The sequence below is a fragment of the Neofelis nebulosa genome, chromosome 10 (assembly GCF_028018385.1).
Source record: "Neofelis nebulosa isolate mNeoNeb1 chromosome 10, mNeoNeb1.pri, whole genome shotgun sequence".
In the NCBI taxonomy this organism is placed as follows: Eukaryota; Metazoa; Chordata; class Mammalia; order Carnivora; family Felidae; genus Neofelis; species Neofelis nebulosa.
Window position 1 is genome coordinate 32,799,223 of NC_080791.1, and position 24,180 is coordinate 32,823,402.

Below are 24,180 nucleotides of genomic sequence, written 5' to 3' on the forward strand. Positions count from 1 at the left end.
AATAAAAAAATCAAGAATCAACACTACAGGGCAAGATGGTAGAGCAGAATGCAAGTTCTCAGCTTGTTTAATCCTTGAAATGCAGCTAGATCAGCACCAAACCATTTTGCATACCTAGGACATTGATCTAAGGATTAACCCAACAGTCTGCATAACTTGAGCCACAGAACTCAGCAGGTACTCTGCAGAGAGGTAAACTGGGGGAGAGAAAAGCTGTGGAGGGCAGGGAGCTGTTTTTGTGGACAGAAGACAGAGAAGGGTGGTGGTGGGGGAATGTGGCACACCAGGGGAGTGCAGAAAATGCACTCCCCCAAAAGTAGCTGGAGGGAAAGAGTGAAAGCACAAGGGACTGGACAAGAAATCTGTTCCCCAAAACCCCTGATGGGGAGAAAGTTAAGGGTTTCAATACCATTAGGATTCTATAAACAGTGGAGCACAGAGTCGGAAATTCCAGAGCTCAGTACCTGGTGGTGCTCTGGTGAGGAAAGAGGGCAAATCCCCAGGAGCAGGCAGCAGGGTCTGAGGGGCCCTTGTGTCATAAGGGACAATCAGCAGTTCCCCTGATTGGAGAGAATTTGGTAGAGGCCATACAGCTTACCCACAAGCAAAGATCCCAGAAGACCCCAGAAAGCAGCCACGTTTGATGGTATTGGGACAAAGATGCCAGGCGGTGAAACCTGGCACCAGCTGTGTGTTATGATTTGTCATAGCCTCTGAACCTCTGCCACTGCCCAATTGCACAAATGTTTTCTAGGGCAAGCCGGCACCTGGCCACTGCTCAGCAAGACTCTCCCCCAGAGACTAGGTGTGGGTCCAAGCCACAGGGTTCTCTGAAGTGAGGGGTCTTGAAACACTGTCCATCTCAGATAAAACTATGGAGGGAGGTGCCACCTGGCAGGCTGATGGCTTGGACACAGGCTGGAGGTGGGGTGTGGATGGAAGTCTGAGAAAAAGGAGGGATGCTTCATTGTGGGTCAGTGAGAGTGTAAAGTTCCTATGCCAGAGACTAGGAAGCTGGGTGAAGCCATTTCCACCTCTCCTGCACACACACATACATGTACATGCACGTGAGCACCACCCAGATCGACCCCAGTAAACTAAACAGCGCCACCTAGTGGAGAATGAAACCATTGCACCAAGCCCTGCCCAGCAGAGTCCTCCAAGCACATCCCCTAGAAGACCAACACAAGTCTTTCTGCCTGCTTAGTGTACAGACCATATAGAGTGCTTCATAGTTTGAGTTCCCGGGGAAACTGGATATAACTTCATTCAGGTTTCATTCTGTTTGCTGGTTCATCTATTCATTTTTTATTTTGTTTTTCTTTTTATTTCTATTTTTGTTTAATTTGGGGGTTTTTTTCTTTTTTTTTTTGGACACAGAAAGAGGAAAACTTATTTTTATTTTCGTTTAAAAAATTTAAATTTTTTTTACTATGTTTTTCATTGTTTGTAAATTTTTTATTCTATTTCCCTTTATTTCATTTTATTCTACTTTATTCTATTCTTTTTTAATTTAAAAATTTTTTAGTATATTTTTTCTTTTTTCCTTTTCTTTCCATTATTTCCCTTTTTTCTCAATTCTATCAAGCTTCTTTCAACAAGCAGATGAAAACACATCTAGGATTTAGCTTCTTTTATTTTATTTTTTTGTGTTTTTTAATTTTTATTTTTTTATTAATTTTGTTATTCCTCCAAGATGACAAAACAAAGGAATTCACCACAAAAGAAAGAACAGTAAGAAATGACAGCCAGGATAGAATAATAAACACAGATAGAAGCAAGATTTCCGAACTAGAATTTAGAACCACGATAATAAGAAGCTAGCTGCAGTTGAAAAAGCATAGAATCCCTTTCTGCATAGATCAGAGAAGTAAAATCTAGTCAGGAGAAGTTAAAAATGCTAACACGTAGGGGCGCCTGGGTGCCTCAGTTGGTTAAGCGTCCAACTTTGGCTCAGGTCATGATCTCCCAGTTTGTGAGTTCGAGCCCCACGTCAGGCTCTGTGCTGACAGCTTAGAGCCTGGAATCTGCTTCAGATTTTGTGTCTTCCTCTCCCTCTGCCCCTCCCCTGCTCATGCTCTGTCTCTCTCTGTCTCTCAATAATAAATTAACGTTAAAAAAATTTTAAAAATGCTACAACCTAGATGCAGTCTCAAATGGATGCCACAGCAGCAAGGATGGACAAAGCAGAGCAGTGAATTAGCAATATAGAAGACAGAATATGGAGAATAATGAAGCAGAAAAAAGAGGGAAACTAAAGCAAAAGAACACAACACAAGGCTTAGAGAACTCAGTGATTTATTAAGAAGGAATAACATCCAAGTTACAGTAGTCCCCAAAGATGAAGATAGAGAAAAAGGGTCAGAAGGTTTATGTGAGCAAATTATAGCAGAAAACTTTCCTAATCTGGGAAAAGACACAGACATCAAAATCCAAGAAGCATAGGGAACTCACATTAGATTTAAAAAAAACTGACCATCACTACAACATATCATAGTCAAATTCATTAAATACACAGTCAAGGACTGAATTATGAAAGCAGCAAGGGAAAAAAAGTCCTTAACCTATAAGGAAAGATAGATGAGGTTTGCAACAGACCTATCCACAAAAAACCTGGCAGTCCAGAAAGGAGTGCAGAATATAGTCAACGTGCTGAATTGGAAAACTAGGGAACCAAAAATTCTTTTTTTTAAAAAATTTTTTTTTCAACGTTTTTTATTTATTTTTGGGACAGAGAGAGACAGAGCATGAACGGGGGAGGGGCAGAGAGAGAGGGAGACACAGAATCGGAAACAGGCTCCAGGCTCCGAGCCATCAGCCCAGAGCCTGACGCGGGGCTCGAACTCACGGACCGCGAGATCGTGACCTGGCTGAAGTCGGACGCTTAACCGACTGCGCCACCCAGGCGCCCCGGGAACCAAAAATTCTTTATCCAGCAAGGCTGTCATTCAAAATTGAAGGAGACAGAGTTTCCCAAACAAAACCTAAAGGAGTTCATGACTACTAAACCAGCCCTGCAAGAATTTTAAGGGGAACTCTTTGAGTGGATAAAAGATGAAACAAAACAAAAAATAGTAAAAGCAACAAAAACTAGAAAGGACAAGAGAAAATCACCAGAAACTCCAACTCTGTAGATGACACAATGGCACTAAATTCATATATTTCAGTACTCACTCTAAATGTCAATGAATTAAATGCACCAATCAAAAGACATAAGGTATCAGAATGGATAAGAAGACAAGAACCATCTATATGCTGCTGACAAGAGACCAATTTTAGACCTAAAGACACCTACTGATTAAAAAAAAGTAAGGGAGTGGAGAGCCATCTATCATGCTAATGGTCACCAAAAGAAAGCTGGTGTAGCCATGCTTATATCAGACAAACTAGATTTTAAAATAAAAACTGTAGTTAAATGAAGAAGGGCATTATATCCAAATTAAGGGGTCTATCCACCAAAAAGAGCTAACAATTTTAAATATTTATGCCCCAACCTGGAAGAACCCAAACATGTATGTCAGTTAATTACAAACATAAAGAAACTCATTGATAATACCATAATAGCAGGAGACTTCAACATCCCACTTATAGCAATGGACAGATCATCTGAGTAGAAAATCAGCAAGCAAACAATGGTTTTGAATGACAAACTGGACCAGATGTACTTAACAAATATATTCAGAACATTTCATCCTAAAGCAGCAGAATACACATTCTTCTCAAGTGCACATGCAGCATTCTCCAGAATAGATCACATACTGGGACACAAATCAGCCCTCAGCAAGTACACAAGATCAAGATCTTACATTGCATAGTTTCAGACCACAATGCTATGAAACTTGAAACCAACCACAAGAAAAAGTTTGGAAAGACCATGAATATTTGGAGATTAAAGAACATCCTACTAAACAATGAATGGGTTAACCAAGAAATTAAAGATAAATTAAAAAGTACATGGAAGCCAATGAAAATGAAAACATGAAAGCCCAAAACCTCTGAGATGCAGCAAAGGTGCTCATAAGAGGAAAGTATATAGCAATCCAGGCCTTCCTAAATAAAGAGGAAATGTCTCACATATACAACTAACCTTACACCCTAAGAGCTGGAAAAACAATAGGAAAGAAAGCCCACAACCAGCAGATGATGAGAAATAATAAAGATTAGAGCAGAAATCAATGATACCAAATTTAAAAAAAAACAGTAGAACAGATCAATGAAACCAGGAGTTGGTTCTTTGAAAGAATTAACATAATTGATAAACCACTAGCCAGATTGATCAAAAAGAAAAAGTAAAGGATCCAATTAAATAAAATCATGAATAAAAGAGGAGAGATCACAACCAACACTGCAGAAATACAATAATAAGAGAATGTTATGAACAATTATATGCCAGTAAAATGGGCAATCTGGAAGAAATGGACAAATTCCTGGAAACATATAAACTTCTAAAACTAAAAAAAGAAAAAACACAAAATTTGAACAGAAGAAATTGAATCCATAATCAAAAATCTCCCAAAAAACAGGAGTCCATGGCTAGATGGCTTTCCAGGAGAATTCTACCATTTAAAGAAGAGTTCACACCTATTCTTTTGAAACTATTCCAAAAAATACAAAGGGAAGGAAAACTTCCAAACTATTCTACAAGGCCAGCATTACCTTGATTCCAAAACCAGACAGAGACCCTACTGAAAAGAAGAACTACAGACCGATTTCCCTGGTGAACATGGATGCAGAGATTCTCAACAAGATACTCAACAACCAGATCCAACAATATATTAAAAGAATTATTCACCACAACCAAGTGAGTTTTATACCTGGATGCAGGGCTGGTTCAATATCTGCAAATCAATCAATGTGACACATCACATTAATAAAAGAAAGGACAAGAACCACACGATCTTCTCAATAGATGCAGAAAAAGCATTTTACAAAATATAGCATCCTTTCTTGATAAAAACCCTCAAGAAGGTAGGGATAGAAGGATCATACCTCAAGATATAAAAGTCATATATGAAAGAAACACTGCTATTATCATCCTCAATTGGGAAAACCTTAAGCTTTCTCCTTAAGGTCAGGAACATGACAAGGATGTCCACTCTCACTGTTGTTAGTCAGTACAGGGTTGGAAGTCCTAGCCTCAACTATCAGACAAATAAAATGTATGCAAATCAGCAAGGGGGAAGTCAAACTTTCACTTTTTGCAGATGACATGATATTCTATGTGGAAAACCCAAAAGACTCCCCCCCAAAAATGGCTAGAACTGATCCATGAATTCAGCAAAGACACAGGATATAAAATCAATGAACAGAAATTGGTTTCATTCCTATACACCAATATTGAAGCAACAGAAAAAGAAATCAAGAAATTGATCCCATTTACAATTGCATCAAAAGCCATAAAATACTGAAGAACAAACCTAACCAAAGAGGTGAAAAATCTATATGCTGAAAACTATAGAGAGCTTATGAAAGAAATTGAAGAAGACACAAAAAAATGGAAAAACATTCCATGCTCATGAATTGGAAGAACAAATGTTAAAATGTCGATACTACACAAAGCAATCTACATATTCAATTCAATCCCCATGAAAATAACACCAGCATTCTTCACAGAGTTAGAAAAACAATGCTAAAATTTTTATGGAACCAGAAAAGACCCCAAATAGCTAAAGCAATCAAGAAAAAGAAAAACAAAGCTGGAGTTGTCACAATTCTGGACTTCAAGATGTATTACAAAGCTGTAATCATCAAGACAATATGGTACTGGCACAAAACCAGACAGATGGATCAATGGAACAGAATAAAGAACCCAGAAATGGACCCACAAATGTATGGCCAACTAATCTGTGACAAAGCAGGAAAGAGTATCAAATGGAAAAAAGACAGTCTCTTCAGCAAATTGTGTTGGGAAAATTGGACAGCAACATGCAGAAGAATGAACATAGACCACTTTCTTACACCATTCACAAAAATACTCAAAATGGATGAAAGACCTAAATGTAACACAGGAAGCTATCAAATTCTAGGAGGAGAAAACCGGCAGCAAGCTTTTTGACCTCAGCCACAGCAAGTTCTTACTTGACATGTCTCTGGAAGCAAGGAAAACAAAAGCAAAAATGAACTATTAGGACCTCGTCAAGATAAAAAGCTTCTGCACAGCAAAGGAAACAACCAACAGAACTAAAAGGCAACCAAAAGAATGGGAGAATATATTTGCAAATAACATATCAGATAAAGGGTTAGTATCCAAAATCTAAAAGGAATGTATCAAACTCATCACCCCCCAAAAAATAATCCAGAGAATGGGAAAAAGACATGAATAGACACTTTTCCAAAGAAGACATTAAAATGGCTAACAGACACATGAAAAGATTCTCAACATCATCATCATCAGGGAAATACAAATCAAAACCACAATGAGATAGCACCTCACACCTGTCAGAATGGCTAAAATGAACAACTCAGGCAGCAACAGGTGTTGGCAAGGATATGGAGAAAGGACTTACACTGCTTACACTGCTGGTGGGAATGCAAATTGGTGCAGCTGCTCTGGAAAACAGTATGTAGGTTCCTCAGAAAAATTAAAAATAGAACTACAATATGACCTAACAATTGCACTACTAGGTATTTATCCAAAGGATACAGGAATGCTGTTTTGAAGGGCACATGCACCCCAATGTTTATAGCAGCTCTATGGACAATAGCCAAAGTATAGAAAGAACCCAAATGTTCATTGACTCATCAATGGATAAAGAAGATGTAGTACTTGTGTGTGTGTGTGTGTGTGTGTGTGTGTGTATACACACACATGTATATATAATGGAATATTACTTGGCATTCACAAAGAATGAAATCTTGCCATTTGTAACAATGTGAATGGAACTAGAGTGTATTATAAGTGAAATAAGACAAATATCACATGACTTCACTAATATGTGGAATTTAAGACATAAAACAGATGAACATAAAAGAAGGAAAGGAAAAATAATATAAAAACAGTGAGGGAGGCAAATTATAAAAGACTCTTAAATACAGAAAACAAACAGGGTTGCTGGTGGGGTTTGGGGTAGGGGGATAGGCTAAATGGCAAGGGGCATTCAGGAGGACACTTGTTGGGATGAGCACTGGGTGTTATATAAAGTGATGAATCAATAAGTTCTGTTTTTGAAATCATCATTACACTATATGTTAACTAAGTTGGATTTAAATTTAAAAAGTAATAATAAATGTTCTGGAACCAAATAATGGTGATGGTTGCACAACTCTGTGAATATACTAAAACCACTGAACCGTATTCTTTGAAAAGGTGAATTTTATGGCATATGCATAATATCTCAATAAAAATTATACTCTGTGGAAAAAAAAAGGAAAAGGGAGTCAACACTACAATGATGCTATTTAAATCTGTGGAAGGAAAAGTTAGAATAGCTGAAAGAGTTAAACACATTTGCTTCTTGAGCATGAGAAATGTTGGGTTGCCTGGGCACTATTCTTTGCCCTAATAAGGTTGCAAAACTGTGCTAATATATAAAATATTTAAAAATTAAGCAACAAACTTCAAAAAACATTTGAAATATATTTTAAGCCCCTATAGATAAATGAGTACAAAATAGAAAAGTTTTTAAAAATTACTAATACGCATAAGAATATTGTTCAGCCTACTAATAATTTAAGAAATGAAAATGAGATTTTATTTTTATATGTAAAAAGCAAAGATTACCTAAAATTAAGATACTCAAAACTAGTCACAAAACAGTTAAATACTAAGAAGTTTAGCAATGTATATTATGAGTGTTAAGAAAGTTAATATCTTTTACTGTAATAATTCCATGTCTAAGGATATATCCTTTTAAAAAATAAAAAAAAAATTAAATTTATCGTAAACATCATTTGGTAAAATATCTCAAATATCAAATGATAAGACAATTAAATAAATTGTACTCCTACAGTTTCGTGAGGTCAAATTATATGTGAGAATTAAAATATTCATTTTTAAAGAATTCTAAGAGATGTAAGTAAATGTTCTCAATATAATGTTAGGAAATATCCTAAAATATTGGATTGTAGGATCTGGTGAATTGTAATTTTATATGTATTTTCTGTACTTTCTAAAAGTTTTCCAATGATTATGTTATTTTTAAGTTAGCTAACTCAAAAATAAAGATCCTTGCTTTTTTTTAAAAAAGTGTTCTTATCTAAAATAGCACCTGGCTAACTGCCCATGACTCACCCTCTCCCATTTTGCCACTATGATATTTGCAAGAAATCCTAAAAGTCACTTGTGGAATCAACAAGAATCTGAGAGAAAATTCTCCAATCATATATTACTGGATGTAATAAATTAAGGAAACAATGAATTAAGGTAAGGAGCTCAAAGCAAAGAGAAATATTTATGAGAGCTGGTTCAACATAGATCTGAAATGTAGGAAAATGAGTAGGAGAGGAGAAAAAAATTGAGAATATCTCAGAAGCATAGGATGAGAGCCTAACGATTAGATTATCATATCCCCAGAACTTGTTAGTGGTTGATACTAAAAGTATGTGAGGCTAGCTGGGATTAGGCCTGATTTTCTCTTAAAGAGAATAATTGGTTCAAGTGCCAGTTCTAAATACTTAGATGGATAGAGTGAAGGCTCTGGGTTACTAGTTTCCATTCTTGAGCACCCAACAGGAAAATAGTACTTCAAGAATCTGAAGAAAAAATTATTTTTTAAGTGTTTAGTTAAATTCCAGTTAACATAGAGTTATAGTAATCTAAGAGATTATGTGGTTTTTCTTTCAGCAATCTAGATATAGTTGCAAGAAAAGGCAGCTGTTTCACTTAAATTTGAAGATTTGTTTGTAAGATAAATACAACCAAAGAAAAAGAAAACAAGAAAATTGGGAGTTCTGATGATAATTTCCTGAAGATATCAACCAGGGCATCTCAAATAAGTGATATCAGAAGGAACTAAAATATTAAGGAAAAAAAGCTGTTGGTAAATTGACAATGTAGGGGAACTAGCAATAAGAATAGGAAGCTGTGTCTAAAATTTGGTGATCAGAATTAAAGATTACAGAGGTAAATGTCTGAATTACCAGTTAACATCACCATGGGAATAAGAGGCATTCCCAATAAAATAAGCAACAAAATAGGAATATTTGCCATAGTTACCATTTTTTAATATTGTTCTGGATGTCCTAACAATGCACTGACTCATGAAGCAGAAACAAGAGCTACAACTATTGGGAAGGGGGAAATGAGGATATTTTTAATATAGTGTTTTTGTATACCAAGAAAAAAAAAGGAAAAGAAAAAGACAATCTACCAAAACTACTTGAATTAAAAATAGAAATTAAAAGAAATAAATAAAAATAGAGTATCACAAAGAGAAGTATTGTGGTATCAATAGCTTTCTCCTATCAGCAGGAAGGAGTTAGGAAATTTAATAAAGCAATGTTAAAATTACAAAAAAAATAAATTATCCATGAATAATCTCAATGAGAAATGCTTCAGATTTATAAGACTTAAACTTTACAGAGTGATCCAAGTATTTGTTACAATACCTCTTCTTTTTTTTTTTTTTTTTTTTTTTTTCTAATTTATTTTTTTTTTTTTATTTTTTTTTTTTGATTTTTATTTTTATTTATTTATTTATTTATTTATTTTTTAATATATGAAATTTACTGTCAAATTGGTTTCCATACAACACCCAGTGCTCATCCCAAAAGGTGCCCTCCTCAATACCCATCACCCACCCTGCCCTCCCTCCCACCCCCCATCAACCCTCAGTTTGTTCTCAGTTTTTAACAATACCTCTTCTTTAAAAAAGACCCAGAATACATGTAATTGTAAACTAAATCAAACCATTCCTGGCAAGGATGTGGAATGAGCAAATGCTAAGTTAAGTGCATAAGCATTGATACAGCTCTAAAATAAGTAAGCTAAAAATTTCCTTTAATTTATGTAGTTGTTTTTATCATATTCTTCAAGACAATTATGTTTATATGTCCTAAAACTATCAATAACACTCCTATTTAAGGTGTTCATATTTTGGGTTGTTTATCCAAAGAATTCATCTTTTTAAGCATAACTATTACTTGTAATTATCTTCTTACAGTTCCTTTGGAAGGGTTAAGAAGTCAAAACCAGTTTGAAGAGATGAGATCAAGCTACATTAGAGAGCTCATCAAGGCAATTGGTCTGAGGCAAAAAGGAGTTGTCTCTAGCTCACAGCGTTTCTACCAACTTACAAAACTTCTTGATAACTTGCATGATGTAAGTATTTTGTTTTCTAGGAAATAAATGATTGTTTTCTGAATTTCTGTAATATTTTAAATATTAAATCTACATTTTACTTTATATGGTTTCTTCAAGGTCATAATTTGTACTTATATCTTAAAACAGTATTTACATCACACTGCTCAGAATTTATATTGTGCTTTTTTTCATTTTCACTATAGATCATCCAAATATCCTTTTACTAGTATTTGTATAATTTGAGAGTAATTTAATGATTTATAGGAATTATACACCTTCCTGAGCATATTCTAAAATAATTTTGCCTTATGTTAGAAAATTTAAATATACAAGACAAGCAAAGGTATAGGTGTGGAAAATAAGACTCTTATATCATTTTGGATGGAATTATAAGTTAATAACAGTGCTAGTGGACAATTTGACAGTCTACTCATCAGGTCAAATTTGAAACCTTATTCCTGAATATGGACAGATAGCTAAGGATTGTTAGCTATATGGGTAAAGCCTCTGTAATGAAAGGCAGAAAGCAAATAAACAGAGAGAAAGTAATGAAGGAAAAGGCACCAGAGCAGAGAACACAAAAGATATTCAAAAAGAATTAAGATATTTAGAAATGTATGATATTGCATCCATGAAACAAGAATAAAAAATAGTTGAAAAGGAACATTTACCAAGAAATTACTTGTGGATAATTTAATATAGAAGAGCAGAAATTTAAATTTTAATAGAAGGGCTGACATATATACCTCAGGAAAACTCAAAAGAAATAAAAAAAAAAGATAAAGGTGAAAAATTAGAAGAGATAGAAAATTTAGGGGATTAATTGCAGGGAGTTCATTCTTAATTAAAAGGAATTTATAAAAGAATAGATAAAATCAAGCAGAGAAAATTTTATAAAAAATCATAGAATAAAAGTTGCTAGACCTTAATTTTCTGACTGTAAAGCCCCAGTGTACAAAGCACAGCACAATTGAACAAAGGCACATTAATGTAGAATTTTAGAATACCAGAAATAAAGAGAATATCCTAAAATATACTAATGAGAAAAGAAACAAATCACATAAAAATTATCAGGATTCAGAATGATGTTGTACTTCTCAATGCAATATTAGAACCCAGAAAACAATGCCTTTGGAATTTTGAAGGAAAGGAAAATATTCAAAGAATTTTATACCCAGGCCAGCCATCAAACAAATATGATGGCATCATAAGGTATTTTCAGACATGCAAGGTCTCAGAGAACTTATCTCAAATATAACCTTTCTCAAGGACATCTACAGGATGTTTTAACAACAAACACTGGGGTAAGCCAGTGAAGTAGAAAATCAAATACAGGAGAGATGCAAAGGGATATTTTAGCATAGCAGTCATTAGCCTAGCTTGAAGCAGTAATGCACAGGGTTTCGGAATACTAGTATTGGGGAAAAAAAGATGGAACTGAGGGATTACCAGTAGGTGTGAACATACTGAGGTGAGTTTTTACAAATTGTGTCAATTGACCGTGGCTTTGTGATAAATATACAGGAAACAAAGCAAAACAGAAACACAAGGTTATTAACTCTAGCAAAATAAAAATAAGTCATATAATAAAGGAAATTTAATCCAGCAGGAAACAATAAAAATATTTATAATATAATTGCTAGATATTGATTTGGTCAAAAACTGAGATACAACTATACAGAGAATGAGGAGAAAAGAAAGTGTGCATAGTTGGGAGGGGTGTCTCATATAAGGGAGCTAAGTCTCATTTTCCATAATAGAAAATCAATAACATCACATTTTAAAAACAAAATTTGTTAGAAATACAGAGATAAGTATTTAGAGACATGGGCTAAAGAAGTTAAAAGTGGTTGCATCTTGGGAACTAGAATAAGGATGGGAAGAATTCTATAAGGAAACTGCTGGATTTTGTTGTTGCTGCTGGGTTCTATTTGACTTTTAAAATTACTTACATTAATTACTTTGCCAAAAGTTAAATTAGATTAAAATAAATTATGCTGGGTTACTTGTATTGACAGAGGCAGAGTCAATATATTGTTATGCAAAAAATCCAGTCCATTAACAAATAGACTTTATTAAATAATTGCATTTTTGGAAATATATATGCATTGTGTATATTGTGTATATACCTGGCTATGTTTGTATACATGTATAAAGAGAAAAAAGAATTTGAAAGACACCAAAATGTTCATATCACTTATCCTGTGGGATTATGAATGACTTTCATTTCTTTAAATCTTTCTGTACTATCAGAATGTTTCACTGTATGTAATATTTTCATATTACTGTAGAGAGTGAAGGGAGTTATTTTATCAAGAAAACATCTTGATAGGTATTTATATTGTTAGAAAAATAAGTTGTCATGTTTGATTAATATATGAATGCATTATTTTTCTTATACATGTTTTTTATCCATTTGTGAAACCAACCAATATGAATGTATTATTTTTTACATGTTTTTTATCCATTTGTGGAACCAACAGCTTGTCAAACAGCTTCATCTGTATTGCTTGAATACATTTATCCAGTCCCGAGCACTGAGTGTTGAATTTCCAGAAATGATGTCTGAAGTGATTGCTGCACAGTTACCCAAGATCTTGGCAGGGATGGTGAAACCTCTGCTCTTTCATAAAAAGTGAATGCCATTTTTATCTTTAAAAATTAAATTTTGTGGTATGTCTATTTTTCTTTTAGTCTGGATTGTGAGGTCTTGATTTTTACAATGTTCTTCTCAAAGCCTTACATTTATAACGTATCATATTGTGTAAATTTCAGAGAGAATTGTGAACTTTTAATTGTTTTTCTTTATAAAGCATAACTAGAATTTTTAAAGTGTTTTGTGTAGCCATATATTCTTTAAGAGTTTACAAGATTGAAAAAGTACTAAAAGTGATTGCTAACATAAACTTAATCATATTCATAGTATTTCATACCATTTAGGTGAAGATTTTTAACTTTTGCATCTAACAAATCTTCTACTTTAAAGGAAAAAAATCTTACACATAAAAATAAAAAGTTATTGTATATGTTCCTTCTAGGTAGCTCCCTTTGTCTCGATTATATTTACAAAAATGAGCCTTTAAATAATGGTATGCAAAATTTTGCCTACATGAACATATATATACATTTTTGTGAGGAGGAAATTTATAACCTTTATCAGGTTTTCTAAAGGGTTTTTAGTGCAAAAAGTATAGAGAAAAAGAGTTTAAAATCCCTGAAGTAGATTGAGGGTTTGATATTAGGAAAAACAGCTCATATATATAGACTCTGACTGTTTCCCAGATTGGAAACACAGACTCTAAGGAAGTTATTAAGGAAAGCCATATCATTATGACAACAGTATTAGCGGTTTTGTAGTTTTTTACTAACGTTTTTTGGGACTTGTCCTTTAATGAGGCTTGTGAATCAAATCTGAAGAGTCTGTGGCCTAATGCTACTCCTTACCATCTGGAGCAGGTAGAAAGTCACTTAACCTTACTGATTTTCAATTTCCTCACCCTTACCACTGGTATAATATATTTCCTGAAAAATGTTCCTTTTGGTCAAAGCTTCTTATTCACTTCTTAATCAAAAAAGAAAAGTGGAGGGAGGAAAGGAAGAGGAAAAAAATAAATATTCTCTTTCTTCATTCAGAAAGCCATAATGATAAATCACAGATTGAAAATTTTTGAGTGCCTCTGATCCAATTCTAAGATAGGTATTTCAAGAAATACTAGATACTGGATTAAAATAATACAACCAATTATAGTAACTAGAAAACACACAATTCACACTGTTATATGAACTTAAAAAATATTGCATTAGAATATGGACAAGAGTATTTTTATGAGATGAGTCACTGGAGAGCCATTTATTTTTTAAAGATCTATGTATATATCTGTATATGTAAATACAGATAAATATATAAAAAATAACAGGAAGAACTAAGTTCATACCACTGATAAAATTCAATAAAAATAATCATTGTTTTATTTTCTGTTTCTTTTATCTCTATTATATATATGTGTGTATATATATATATATATACATATATATGTATATATATATATGTGTGTGTGTGTGTGTGTGTATTTTAACAGCTCAGAGTAACTAGTAGGCCAAATTATTTTTCTAAAATTTTAAAAATTGGACATTATCTTACAAATAAGATGTATCGCCATATGCAAATTAATGGTTGTTAATAAGAAAGAGTAACTTTGAAAACAATATAGAAAACATTTACTGACTTCTCTGATTTCTTAATACATTTTGGGCTACCCATTCTCTTTAACTGATAAATTTTTGCAGTTTACCAAGGGACAGTAACATCTCTTAATGAATACTAATGTGATCCCCCAAACGAGGTAAAGTGGTTTCATCTGAAAAAAAATTGGCATGACAGTGTTTTCAAAACTGTTTTTTACCAGCTAATTCTCTATTTATAAAAAGAATTAGCTATGGCATGTCTATAAATAGTGAATTCACATAAGACATTTGAAGTAGGGATTAAAATAAACTCCAACCAAGGCTCTTGGCTTGGGTTCATTACATCTATGTGACAAATATAGTCAATAATATACAAATTTTATAATATTTGGTTATAACATTCAGTAAGAGTTTAAACCAAGTATTCCAAATAGTGTTAGCATTAATATAAAAACAGTCTCTTCCTTGGTAAGTTTAACTACATGTCTTTTTCTGTGAATACATATGTATAACCATAGACTATAGCTATTCAGTTTTTCAAAATCTTTATACACACAAACTCATACTCTTGCTATCTTCAGTCCAAAGTTAACTTCCTAAAAAGGATCTAATCTTGCCATTTCCTCACTTTAAAATGTTCATTGACTTCCGGTCACCCATTACAGTGATTATCAACTATAGCTTCATGTTACAGTCTCAAAGTGAGCTTTTTAAAAATACCTTTGCCTGGGCTCCATCCTCAGTGATTTTATTTTAATTGCTTTACTCTTATTAATTCAGTGACACAGTAGTTATTCTGAAATGATGTTCAAACATCAATTTCTATAACTTTACTGTCTTCGTCCTCTACTATCTTACATTTATCTTATGTTCCAGCCATACAAATCTTTTTACCATCAATTTTTCTGCCTGAATTTTCCCCCTTTGATACTAGTCACATTCATATCTCAATTTTCAAGACTCGGCGAAGCATTATTTTTGTAATGTTCTTCCCTGCATCTTCCAGGTGGTGGTTTGCTTCCTCCTAAGGTTTACTAGGTATTTTGTGCACATCTGAATTATAGTAGTGTGTTCTATAATTCTGACTGTAGTACAAGACTGGGAGCCAGTTTGAGATAGGGCAATTGTTTCTCTTGACTGGGAGTTGCATGGCATGTTCTCATTTTTGGTATCACCATGGATCTGTATCATTCTTTTGTTACATCATTATATGTCCATATTCATGATTTTATGGCTTTCTCTTCCCATACTCCTTATCTACATTTCTGCATTTCTCTTCATCTCTAAAAATTTTCTACTTCTTCCTACTTTGTGAGATCTCTCCTCATACTGATCATACCTTAGGAGAATATAAGTATGTTTTATATTTATTAAAAACACTGACTGACTCTCACAAATATCCAGTGACAAAGAGTTTTATGGAAGTTTGCATAATTTAGTTCTAAAAGCAGAGGCACCTTTGAGGCAAAATGGCTGTTAGTGCTCCCTGAAAAGTCTCAATTTCGGACCTCATTTATCTGATGTAATTGTTTGGGATTTTTCAGATTTAGAGTGAACTATGGAAGTCTTGTTTTTCTTGGTCTGAAAAATTGACTAAATAGATATGTTGTTTAGGCGTAAGAAGAGATAATAGATTTTTTCATGAAATAGACTGGCTTCTGAAAAGTAATGGTGTTATTACCTGAGATAAAGGTGGTTGATATGTTCTTATCAATGAAATAATTGAAGTAAATTCCAAGGACCAGTTCTTTTCAATGATTTCCATAATTATGAACTTGAAAGTCGAGCCTCTGACAGTGTACATCCTAATTCGCTTCTAAGAGATTATTTTTAAATGGAAAGTTGTTAGAGACTTTTTAATTTCTTATATAATTTTAATAGTAAAATATTTTACTTCTTACCTGAAAACTAAGGATATATAGAATATATGGTGAAAAACATCTGTAATTGTATAATTCAGAAATAAAAAGTTGCATTTTGGGGAAAAAAATGAACACTTCATGCTCCCTGTTTTAAATTTCAAAACTGAATGAGTGGAGTATTATTTCCTTTCCTAAGAAAGATTACACAAATGCAAACTCAGTATATAGCCCTAACTCAATATACAATTTTTTCTCATTTCTGATTTCACTCAACAAATATTGAGTACCTGTTATTAACAGAAGAAAATGTGGTAAAAAGCATTGTGGGAATTTACAGCTGAAGGAAGACTATAACTCAACAAAGTTAAAGCCTAGCAGTAGGTATAAATCACAGTGTCTGGTAAATAGTAGGCACTCAAATATTTGTTAAGCACACAAATGAAAATACAGTTTGGATGTGATAAGTGCAAAGCATTATTTATGTATAACTTCACTAAGAAAAATAATGCAGCTAAAGATATTAACTTTAAAATACATATCAGGGGCACCTGTGTGGCTCAGTTAAGCATCAGACTCTTGATTTCAGCTTAGGCCATGCTGCATCAGGTGTGGAGTCTGCTTAAGATTCTCTCTCTCCTTCTGCCCCTCCACCTGTCTCTGTCTCTCTCTCTCTCTCTCTCTCAAAAAATAAAATTAAAAAAATAAAACCTAAAATAAATTTCAAATATCCCCTTAATTTGTGTCAGTAATTCATTTGCATTAAATCTGAATGTACATTTGTTGAAAAGGTTTCAATGTTTTCCCCCCACAAATGTCATCCCAATAAATACATTTAAAAATTTTCCCCAACACAATAAAGGCAATCTGCCACTGGGAATAGTACCTCTCAGAATGTATTACATTGATAAGTAAGAAAATGTAGATGTACCCAAAAAAAAAAAAAAAAAAGAAATGTCATTAGCCTTTCACATTCAAGTAAGACTCAGAGAACAGTTGATGATGTGGTCATTTTATCTGATTCTTGTTATTATAAAACAATATTTGGATGACACAAATCCTTTTCTACCTACACATATTTAATTTCTAACATAACTTAAATTTTTAAAATTTCATTCAACTATGGGGTGAAAATGTGGTGGCCAAAAAGGGTTGGATTTTGCTGTTGTGGTTATTGTTGTTTTGCAACCTCCTAATAATGTTTGATGTTTTTGATGTTGATATTGATTCACAGTGTAGATGTCAAAATACTGGATTTAAAATTTCAGGCTAAACTTTAAAAAATAAAGGTTTTGAAAAAGAACATAACATCACCAAATGGAAGATATCTAGTTTCTAAATCCTCCTTTACTTCCATTCCTATGCAGTCATCATAACCTTTATCTTCATTTTGCAGGTCATGTTCTTTCTACTCGCTCTAAAATGAAATTAGTCATAATACGACAGGTCATATATCAGAAAATACTTTAAGATTGCTGAAATAGATTATTGAGTTAAAAATAGTTCCCTTAAAAAGGTTTGAGAAGCCATTTGAATTTGGATCAATTATACCTCCAGTATCAGTTGTTATATGGCTAATTTTTTGTTTTTATTAAAAACATTGCACTTTTTAATTAGGCAGTGCTCTAATTTTTTACATTTAACATTAAAATGTTACACAAATTATATGCAAATATGTTGTTTTCTGCTAAAACAGTGGCTTTCATGGCATATCAACCTGTAACTTCTAAATTATCCATTACAGTGATATATTTCATGATGGGTACTGTGGAAGAACTGACCCAGGCCTATGCCCCTTCTCTGTCATTTTTACTAAATGAGATTGAGCAAGTCATTTAACCTCTCTCACTAAACCTGACTTTGACAAGTTGTTTTGCAATTAATAGAAATGAAAACAAAAAGTATACAGGTGTTCAGAAATAGTAATTGCTATTATTGTGTTTTTGTTAAACACAATATAATTGTGTTATACACACAATTTTATAATTTTATCACACAATGAATTTTATCAAATTCATCTGGCATATTCTATGGTGAAAACAAGGAATCTAGAAAATGCAGTTGCTTCATTGCTATCTCCATGTACACACAAATATTTGATGGATTTGATTTGAAATTAGAGCTAGAAGTATTCAGTTTCTTTGCCCAAAAAGAAAAAGTCTTTTGAGTTTGAGGCCTATATTATTAGAAATTTAAAGAACCTATCACCCTTTCACTATAATATTAAGAATAATGGTACTGATTTTGTCATTTTTAAAGTTATCTCTAAAATATTGAGATCTTGACTAGAATACAGACCCTCCAAATATCTATGTGATATACTGTATGCTCAGATAATTTTTATTATAATAATTTCACAGAAGGGAAGAAGGGGTCTAGAAATCATAGTGAAATTATCAACCCCAAAAATAACATTACTGTCCTTAAGAAGGTTAGATACAAATTGCCCGAAGAGATCTTGTCTGCCTTGGTCTGATATCTTGCATTCCTTTGGGTGAGATGGCTATTAGATTTCTAAAGGTTTTGTTCTGAATATCTAAGCAATTTCTCTAATCTACATGTAGTCTTTAAAACACCAGATTTTAGGAAGAATATATATTCTTTTAAATATCTTTACAATCTACATGACATTGAGGATAAGTACTTAAAACTTGAAATTTTTTCTCAAGTTAAAAGATAATTCATTTTTGTATTAGAGCATTCAACAACCATGTCTCCACTGATAAAAGTAAAATGGACAAGCAGACAACCCAAGGAAGGGCATAACTTTCTTTTTTCCAAAGTATGCCTTTTAAATAGCCATTAGAGGGGCGCCTGGGTGGCGCAGTCGGTTAAGCGTCCGACTTCAGCCAGGTCACGATCTTGCGGTCTGTGAGTTCGAGCCCCGCGTCGGGCTCTGGGCTGATGGCTCGGAGCCTGTTTCTGATTCTGTGTCTCCCTCTCTCTGACCCTCCCCCGCTCATGCTCTGTCTCTCTCTGTCCCAAAAATAAATAAAAAACGTTGAAAAAAAATTAAAAAAAAAAAAAAATAGCCATTAGATGTGGGGAATTTCTACAACTCTTAAATTTTATAGGAAATACATAACCAGATAATCTAGTAAGAGTTTGCCAAGTTCTAACTTGCTTATTCTCACTAGAGTAAGCCATGTAATGATTTTAGTGAAAAAAAAAATATATATATATACATATATATATATATATATATATATATATATATATATGTATATATATATCATCCAGCCTCTGTAGTTTCACTGTATTTTCCTTACTCAAGTTTTGGTGAAAAAGACAGTTTCTGTCTCTACCTAGAATCTGCCATCTATTTAATGCACCAGTATTCCACACTCCCTGCTCTTTCTCAAATCCAAAAGTTGAATAAAAAGCAGTAAAATAAATGATTCACCCTGTATTATGGAAATCTAGCCTGGATAGGTCTACATCCATAACATGAATTCATAATATGAACTGGGCCTTAGGTAACTGCATTTAAGTTGGATCACATCCCTATTTAAGCTCAGGAAAACATCCCTACAGACCATCATGTACCTGGGGATAATAGAATCTGTACTTCCAGAGTTAGGCCTGAAACAATGCGGCCTTAAAATTTTGTCCTCCCTGTCATTGGAGAAAATTTAAGAATTTGGGAGTTTTGGTGGTACGTAAAAAAGCAGTTCATAATAGCAATGACGTATACTTTATCTAAATATCCTGTAGCCAAAGAAAAATACAAATCTGTTCTCCTTGAAGTTGATCACATTTCAAGGCTGAGCTCTGGGCAAATGCCTGGAGGCTGCGCCCAGGCTTGTCCACAGCTTTATGCAGCTGTGTAGTTGGAAGACTGTTGCAGAACTGCTGGATTAGTCCCAGAATGTCAAGCTCATGTTGAATTTACTGGCTTTTGTTGCTTTTATGTCATGCTGACCTTACCGTGAAACATGCTTTTGTTTGCTCTTTTTCCACTCACGGAGAAATAGGGAAAGCATTACTTTTAAGCTAGTTGAAAGCTTTAACTGACAAAGCACTTTCAGAGATATCTGAATTAAGTCACTAAGAAAGCATACCCCATTCCATTTTACTGTTTAAAGGAGGAAAAAACATACCCCATAATTGCTTTAAATAAGATGCATGGTATTTTGCAATGTTACATCAGCATCATGGTCAATATTTAGATATATATGAGCAAAATATTTAAATGGTATTGTAAATAGTTGTCAAGGCCTGTTTTATAATCTTCTGAAATTTCTCTTAATACATCAAATCTGACTCATCCAATTTAACAAACAGAAATTACTCTAAATGAAGCCCACTTAAAAATGTTTTTCCTTAGTCAGTTGCATATAAAACTTAACATCTCTTTTTCTATGATATTTACTTAACTGTGAAGGGTTTTTTGTTGTTGTTGTTATAATTTATAGAAAGCAGTGGTTTTAAAATTTTTGCCACTAAAGATACCTTTTACTGTCCACCTCCTAGAAAAGCTTGTATTTTAAAGTACATCTCTAGCAAACTATATTCCAATTAAGAAATAGTTGCTTTGTTTTCTTCATGTTTTATTATTCAAAGACCTCAATTTGAGCTGCTGAGCAGCATGACAATTATGTCCACACTGATTTGATGCAGTTTTAACTTGGTAAATACAAAAAAAAAAATTATAATGGCCAAATAGTCAATGGATATATCTATCATAGTTTTCCTAAAGTAGGTTAAGAACTGAAGATATCAGGTCATAATATATTATACAAAAGTAAATCTCCTTCTGAGGGCTTCAAAATTCATGAGCAAGACCAAAATGGTTTATGGAAATTTATTACAAACATACTATATTCTTGCCAAAATAGAATATGCAGCTCTACAACATGAAGACACAAGAGGTATATTCTCCATAGGGTAAAGATACTATTCAGATTAACTTAAAATGGTAAGCCCTATATTGATATAACTAGAAAGAGATTTTCACATGGCAGGCTTTAAAACTCATCACTTTAACCAATAAAGTATCTCCTTATGACCTGAGTATTCTGTGCATTTTGACTTTTTTGATATGTGCATATTCACAAGAAAAATCAGAGTGAAAAGTTTTTTAAAAAGCTTTTCACTGTAATTTGGAAGAAACAGAAGAAAAATATAAAATTTCTTACTTTGAAAGTAGTAAATATGTCTTACAAAAGTGCAATGGAGAACTCCTCCAAATAATATCTTAAATATTTTTCCTTATTGAGCAAGCCATTATGCTAATGGCACAATCCCATGGGCGATTATGTCACAGGATAACAATGCTAAATGTTAGGGAAATTATCACTAGCTATCCCAAGTATATAAAATATAAATATGCCCATAAGCTTGCTTTTTAAGTTCTTCATTTTTTAATGAGGCATAGAAAAAAAATACTGATTTCTAACACTGCTTGGCTCTCAATTAGTTTGGTGTCTTAATGCTTAAAAAGAAAGCAGTGGGGAGTCGGGATAGGGTGAAAATGAAGGAAGAAAGAGACAAAGAAATGGAAAAGGCTAGGACCAAATTATTCCTTTCAACTCTGAAACTACAAATTTCCTGTTAATAGTTTATATCAACATAAAGCATCCAACTTTAAGTTATTTGTGTTAATAGAAGAAAAGCCCTTAAACACAAGGGGAAAAATAGATTTTGTTTGCAGTGTTGAAGAATCTTGCCTTAGGCATCATTTTATTCTTCAATAACTAGTTATGAAGCATTTACTATGTGCAACTCTGCCAGACTGTGGAGGTAACCAATGAATACATCAAACACAGTTCCTACCTTCTTTGAACTCACAGTTGGATGGAGACTAGATAAATAGTTACTGTGTGGTAAGTGCAATGATGGAGGAGGTACAGGGAGCTATTGGAGCATCTATGAGGGGCACCTAGTTTGATTTAAGAATGGGCAAAGGCGGGGCGCCTGGGTGGCACAGTCGGTTAAGCGTCCGACTTCAGCCAGGTCACGATCTCGCGGTCTGTGAGTTCGAGCCCCGCGTCAGGCTCTGGGCTGATGGCTCGGAGCCTGGAGCCTGTTTCCGATTCTGTGTCTCCCTCTCTCTCTGCCCCTCCCCCGTTCATGCTCTGTCTCTCTCTGTCCCAAAAATAAATAAAAAACGTTGAAAAAAAAAATTTAAAAAAAAAAAGAATGGGCAAAGGCATTTGGGATAGAAGATATAAGCCCTGGTCTAAAAGTGGTTTAGGAATTAGCTGAGCATGCAGTCAGAAGATGCCACAGGCAGGAAAAGAAAAGTATTCCAAATAGGACATAACAGTATATGCAGAGACCTTGATGGTGATAGAGAGTGTAAGGTGGGGCTGACGATGAGGCTGAAGAAGAAAACAAGGTCCAGATGATCAGTGGTCTTGTACTTGGTATTAAGTTGTGTAGTCTTGATTCTGATGTAAGCAGGAGAGCAGCATAATTCAGATTGGCATATAAGAAAACTCACTCTTACTGCAATACGGAGAATAGAATTGGAGATAGATAATTAGCCTGGAGGCAGAGAGAACATTTTTGAGGAAGTTGCAATATTTTGGTGAAAAATGGTGGTCATAAACATGAAAAGTTAGAGATGATCATGACCTCTTCCCTAATTTTCCAGAGGTTTTAAAGAAACATAACTTAGAAGCATTGGCAGCTTTGGGAAAGTAGGTGAAATACACCATATAAATTGTCAAACACAAGTTCAGATGTCTATTTATTCTGCTGTGTTGAAATATCAAATTTGTCATCAATAAAGACAATGAAAATTAAGAACTTCAACTTACCAATTTCTAGAATTCTATCTATCCAAACATCTCCATCCCTCTACCAATATTCTTACCTTCGCATGTCTATTGAACTTCAAGATCACCTGGTCTGTGCACAAAGGTAAGATTAAAACAGTTCAAGACTCAGCAAATAGGGAAGGGAAACTAAGCTGTGTTAAAATGAAAAACACATCACTTGTATGGATCCTTCTTCAGATGTCATTATTCAGTATAATTATAAAAAGGCACCTGCAAAAAATGCTTCTCTGTAAGGGGTCTGATGTCTTCTTTATGAAAATTTATTCATGATTTCTTCACCAAGTGTGGGGAGTAAAGGAAGGAAGACTGGTGAGTACATACAATGTGGAGCAAACTTGGCAGTTAAGAAAATATATCCATTTCTTAGTTTCACAGAGCCTTATAGGGATTACCTCATTCGGTTTCCATCAAGGGCTGTTCTTTCTTTTTACTTCCACTAACCAGCTAGAAAGAAGAAGAAGCTTGTTTATGCAAACAGTGGTTATGGGAAGTGTTTTTTCGTTTTTTTTTGTTTTTTCTCATGGTACTCACTGGCCTCACTACTCCCTTGCCATTCCTGGTTATAGAGCCCACCGCTATCATCTCATAGTCAAGTCTATGGTTCATAGATTGATCTGCTCTCTCTTCACAGTACTGCAGGATGCTGTGACTTAGCTGACTTGATACCTTCCATTTGCTAGTTCCACATATCCTTAGGCCCAGCTGCCTTCCCCATCTGGCCTCTGTGTGCAGTTGCCTTGCCCCTTCAGGAAAGTCATAGCTCACTACTACCTGCTCAGCTCCCACCCAGCTGGCACCATGCTGAATCCAGGCTTCTCTGAGATGCTTGTAGACTTTACACCCATACACAAAATTCACAATTTTCTTGGACTTTTACCTGTCTGGATGTTCTGTTGCCCATCCCGCCTTCTTCAAAAGTAAGACATTGTCATCTGACCTCCCTGACCTACCTCGTCCTTCTGAATCACAGAAACCTCTCACTTCCTATCTGTCAGAGGCTTCCTATGAGTCTTCATTTGAGTTCTCTTCACTTATTTCTAGTAACTCCCTGTTTGAGTCTACCTCTTAAGGATACTTTTGAGATTTAGAAAACCTCTTTCTTTAGTGGGGG

The 24,180-nt window shown here is 34.1% G+C and overlaps 1 protein-coding gene and 1 long non-coding RNA gene across 3 annotated transcripts in view; one reads left to right on the forward strand and one right to left on the reverse strand.

Annotated features, from left to right (window-relative positions):
• PGR (progesterone receptor) overlaps positions 1-14,211 on the forward strand; it is a 107,188-nt gene extending 92,977 nt beyond the window's left edge. For both annotated transcript variants that reach the window (XM_058687385.1, XM_058687386.1), the window contains 2 exons: positions 10,101-10,258; positions 12,724-14,211. In XM_058687385.1, coding sequence (XP_058543368.1) covers positions 10,101-10,258; positions 12,724-12,879 — 314 coding nt within the window. In that variant the 3' untranslated portion in view covers positions 12,880-14,211. The remainder of the gene's footprint in view (positions 1-10,100; positions 10,259-12,723) is intronic.
• Positions 13,717-23,504, reverse strand: LOC131487096 (uncharacterized). The gene is made up of 3 exons (XR_009249608.1): positions 23,462-23,504; positions 16,107-16,241; positions 13,717-13,802 (listed from the first exon to the last, which is right to left on the reverse strand). It is a non-coding gene; the product is annotated as an uncharacterized LOC131487096 (long non-coding RNA).
• Between the last annotated feature and the right edge of the window lie 676 nt (positions 23,505-24,180).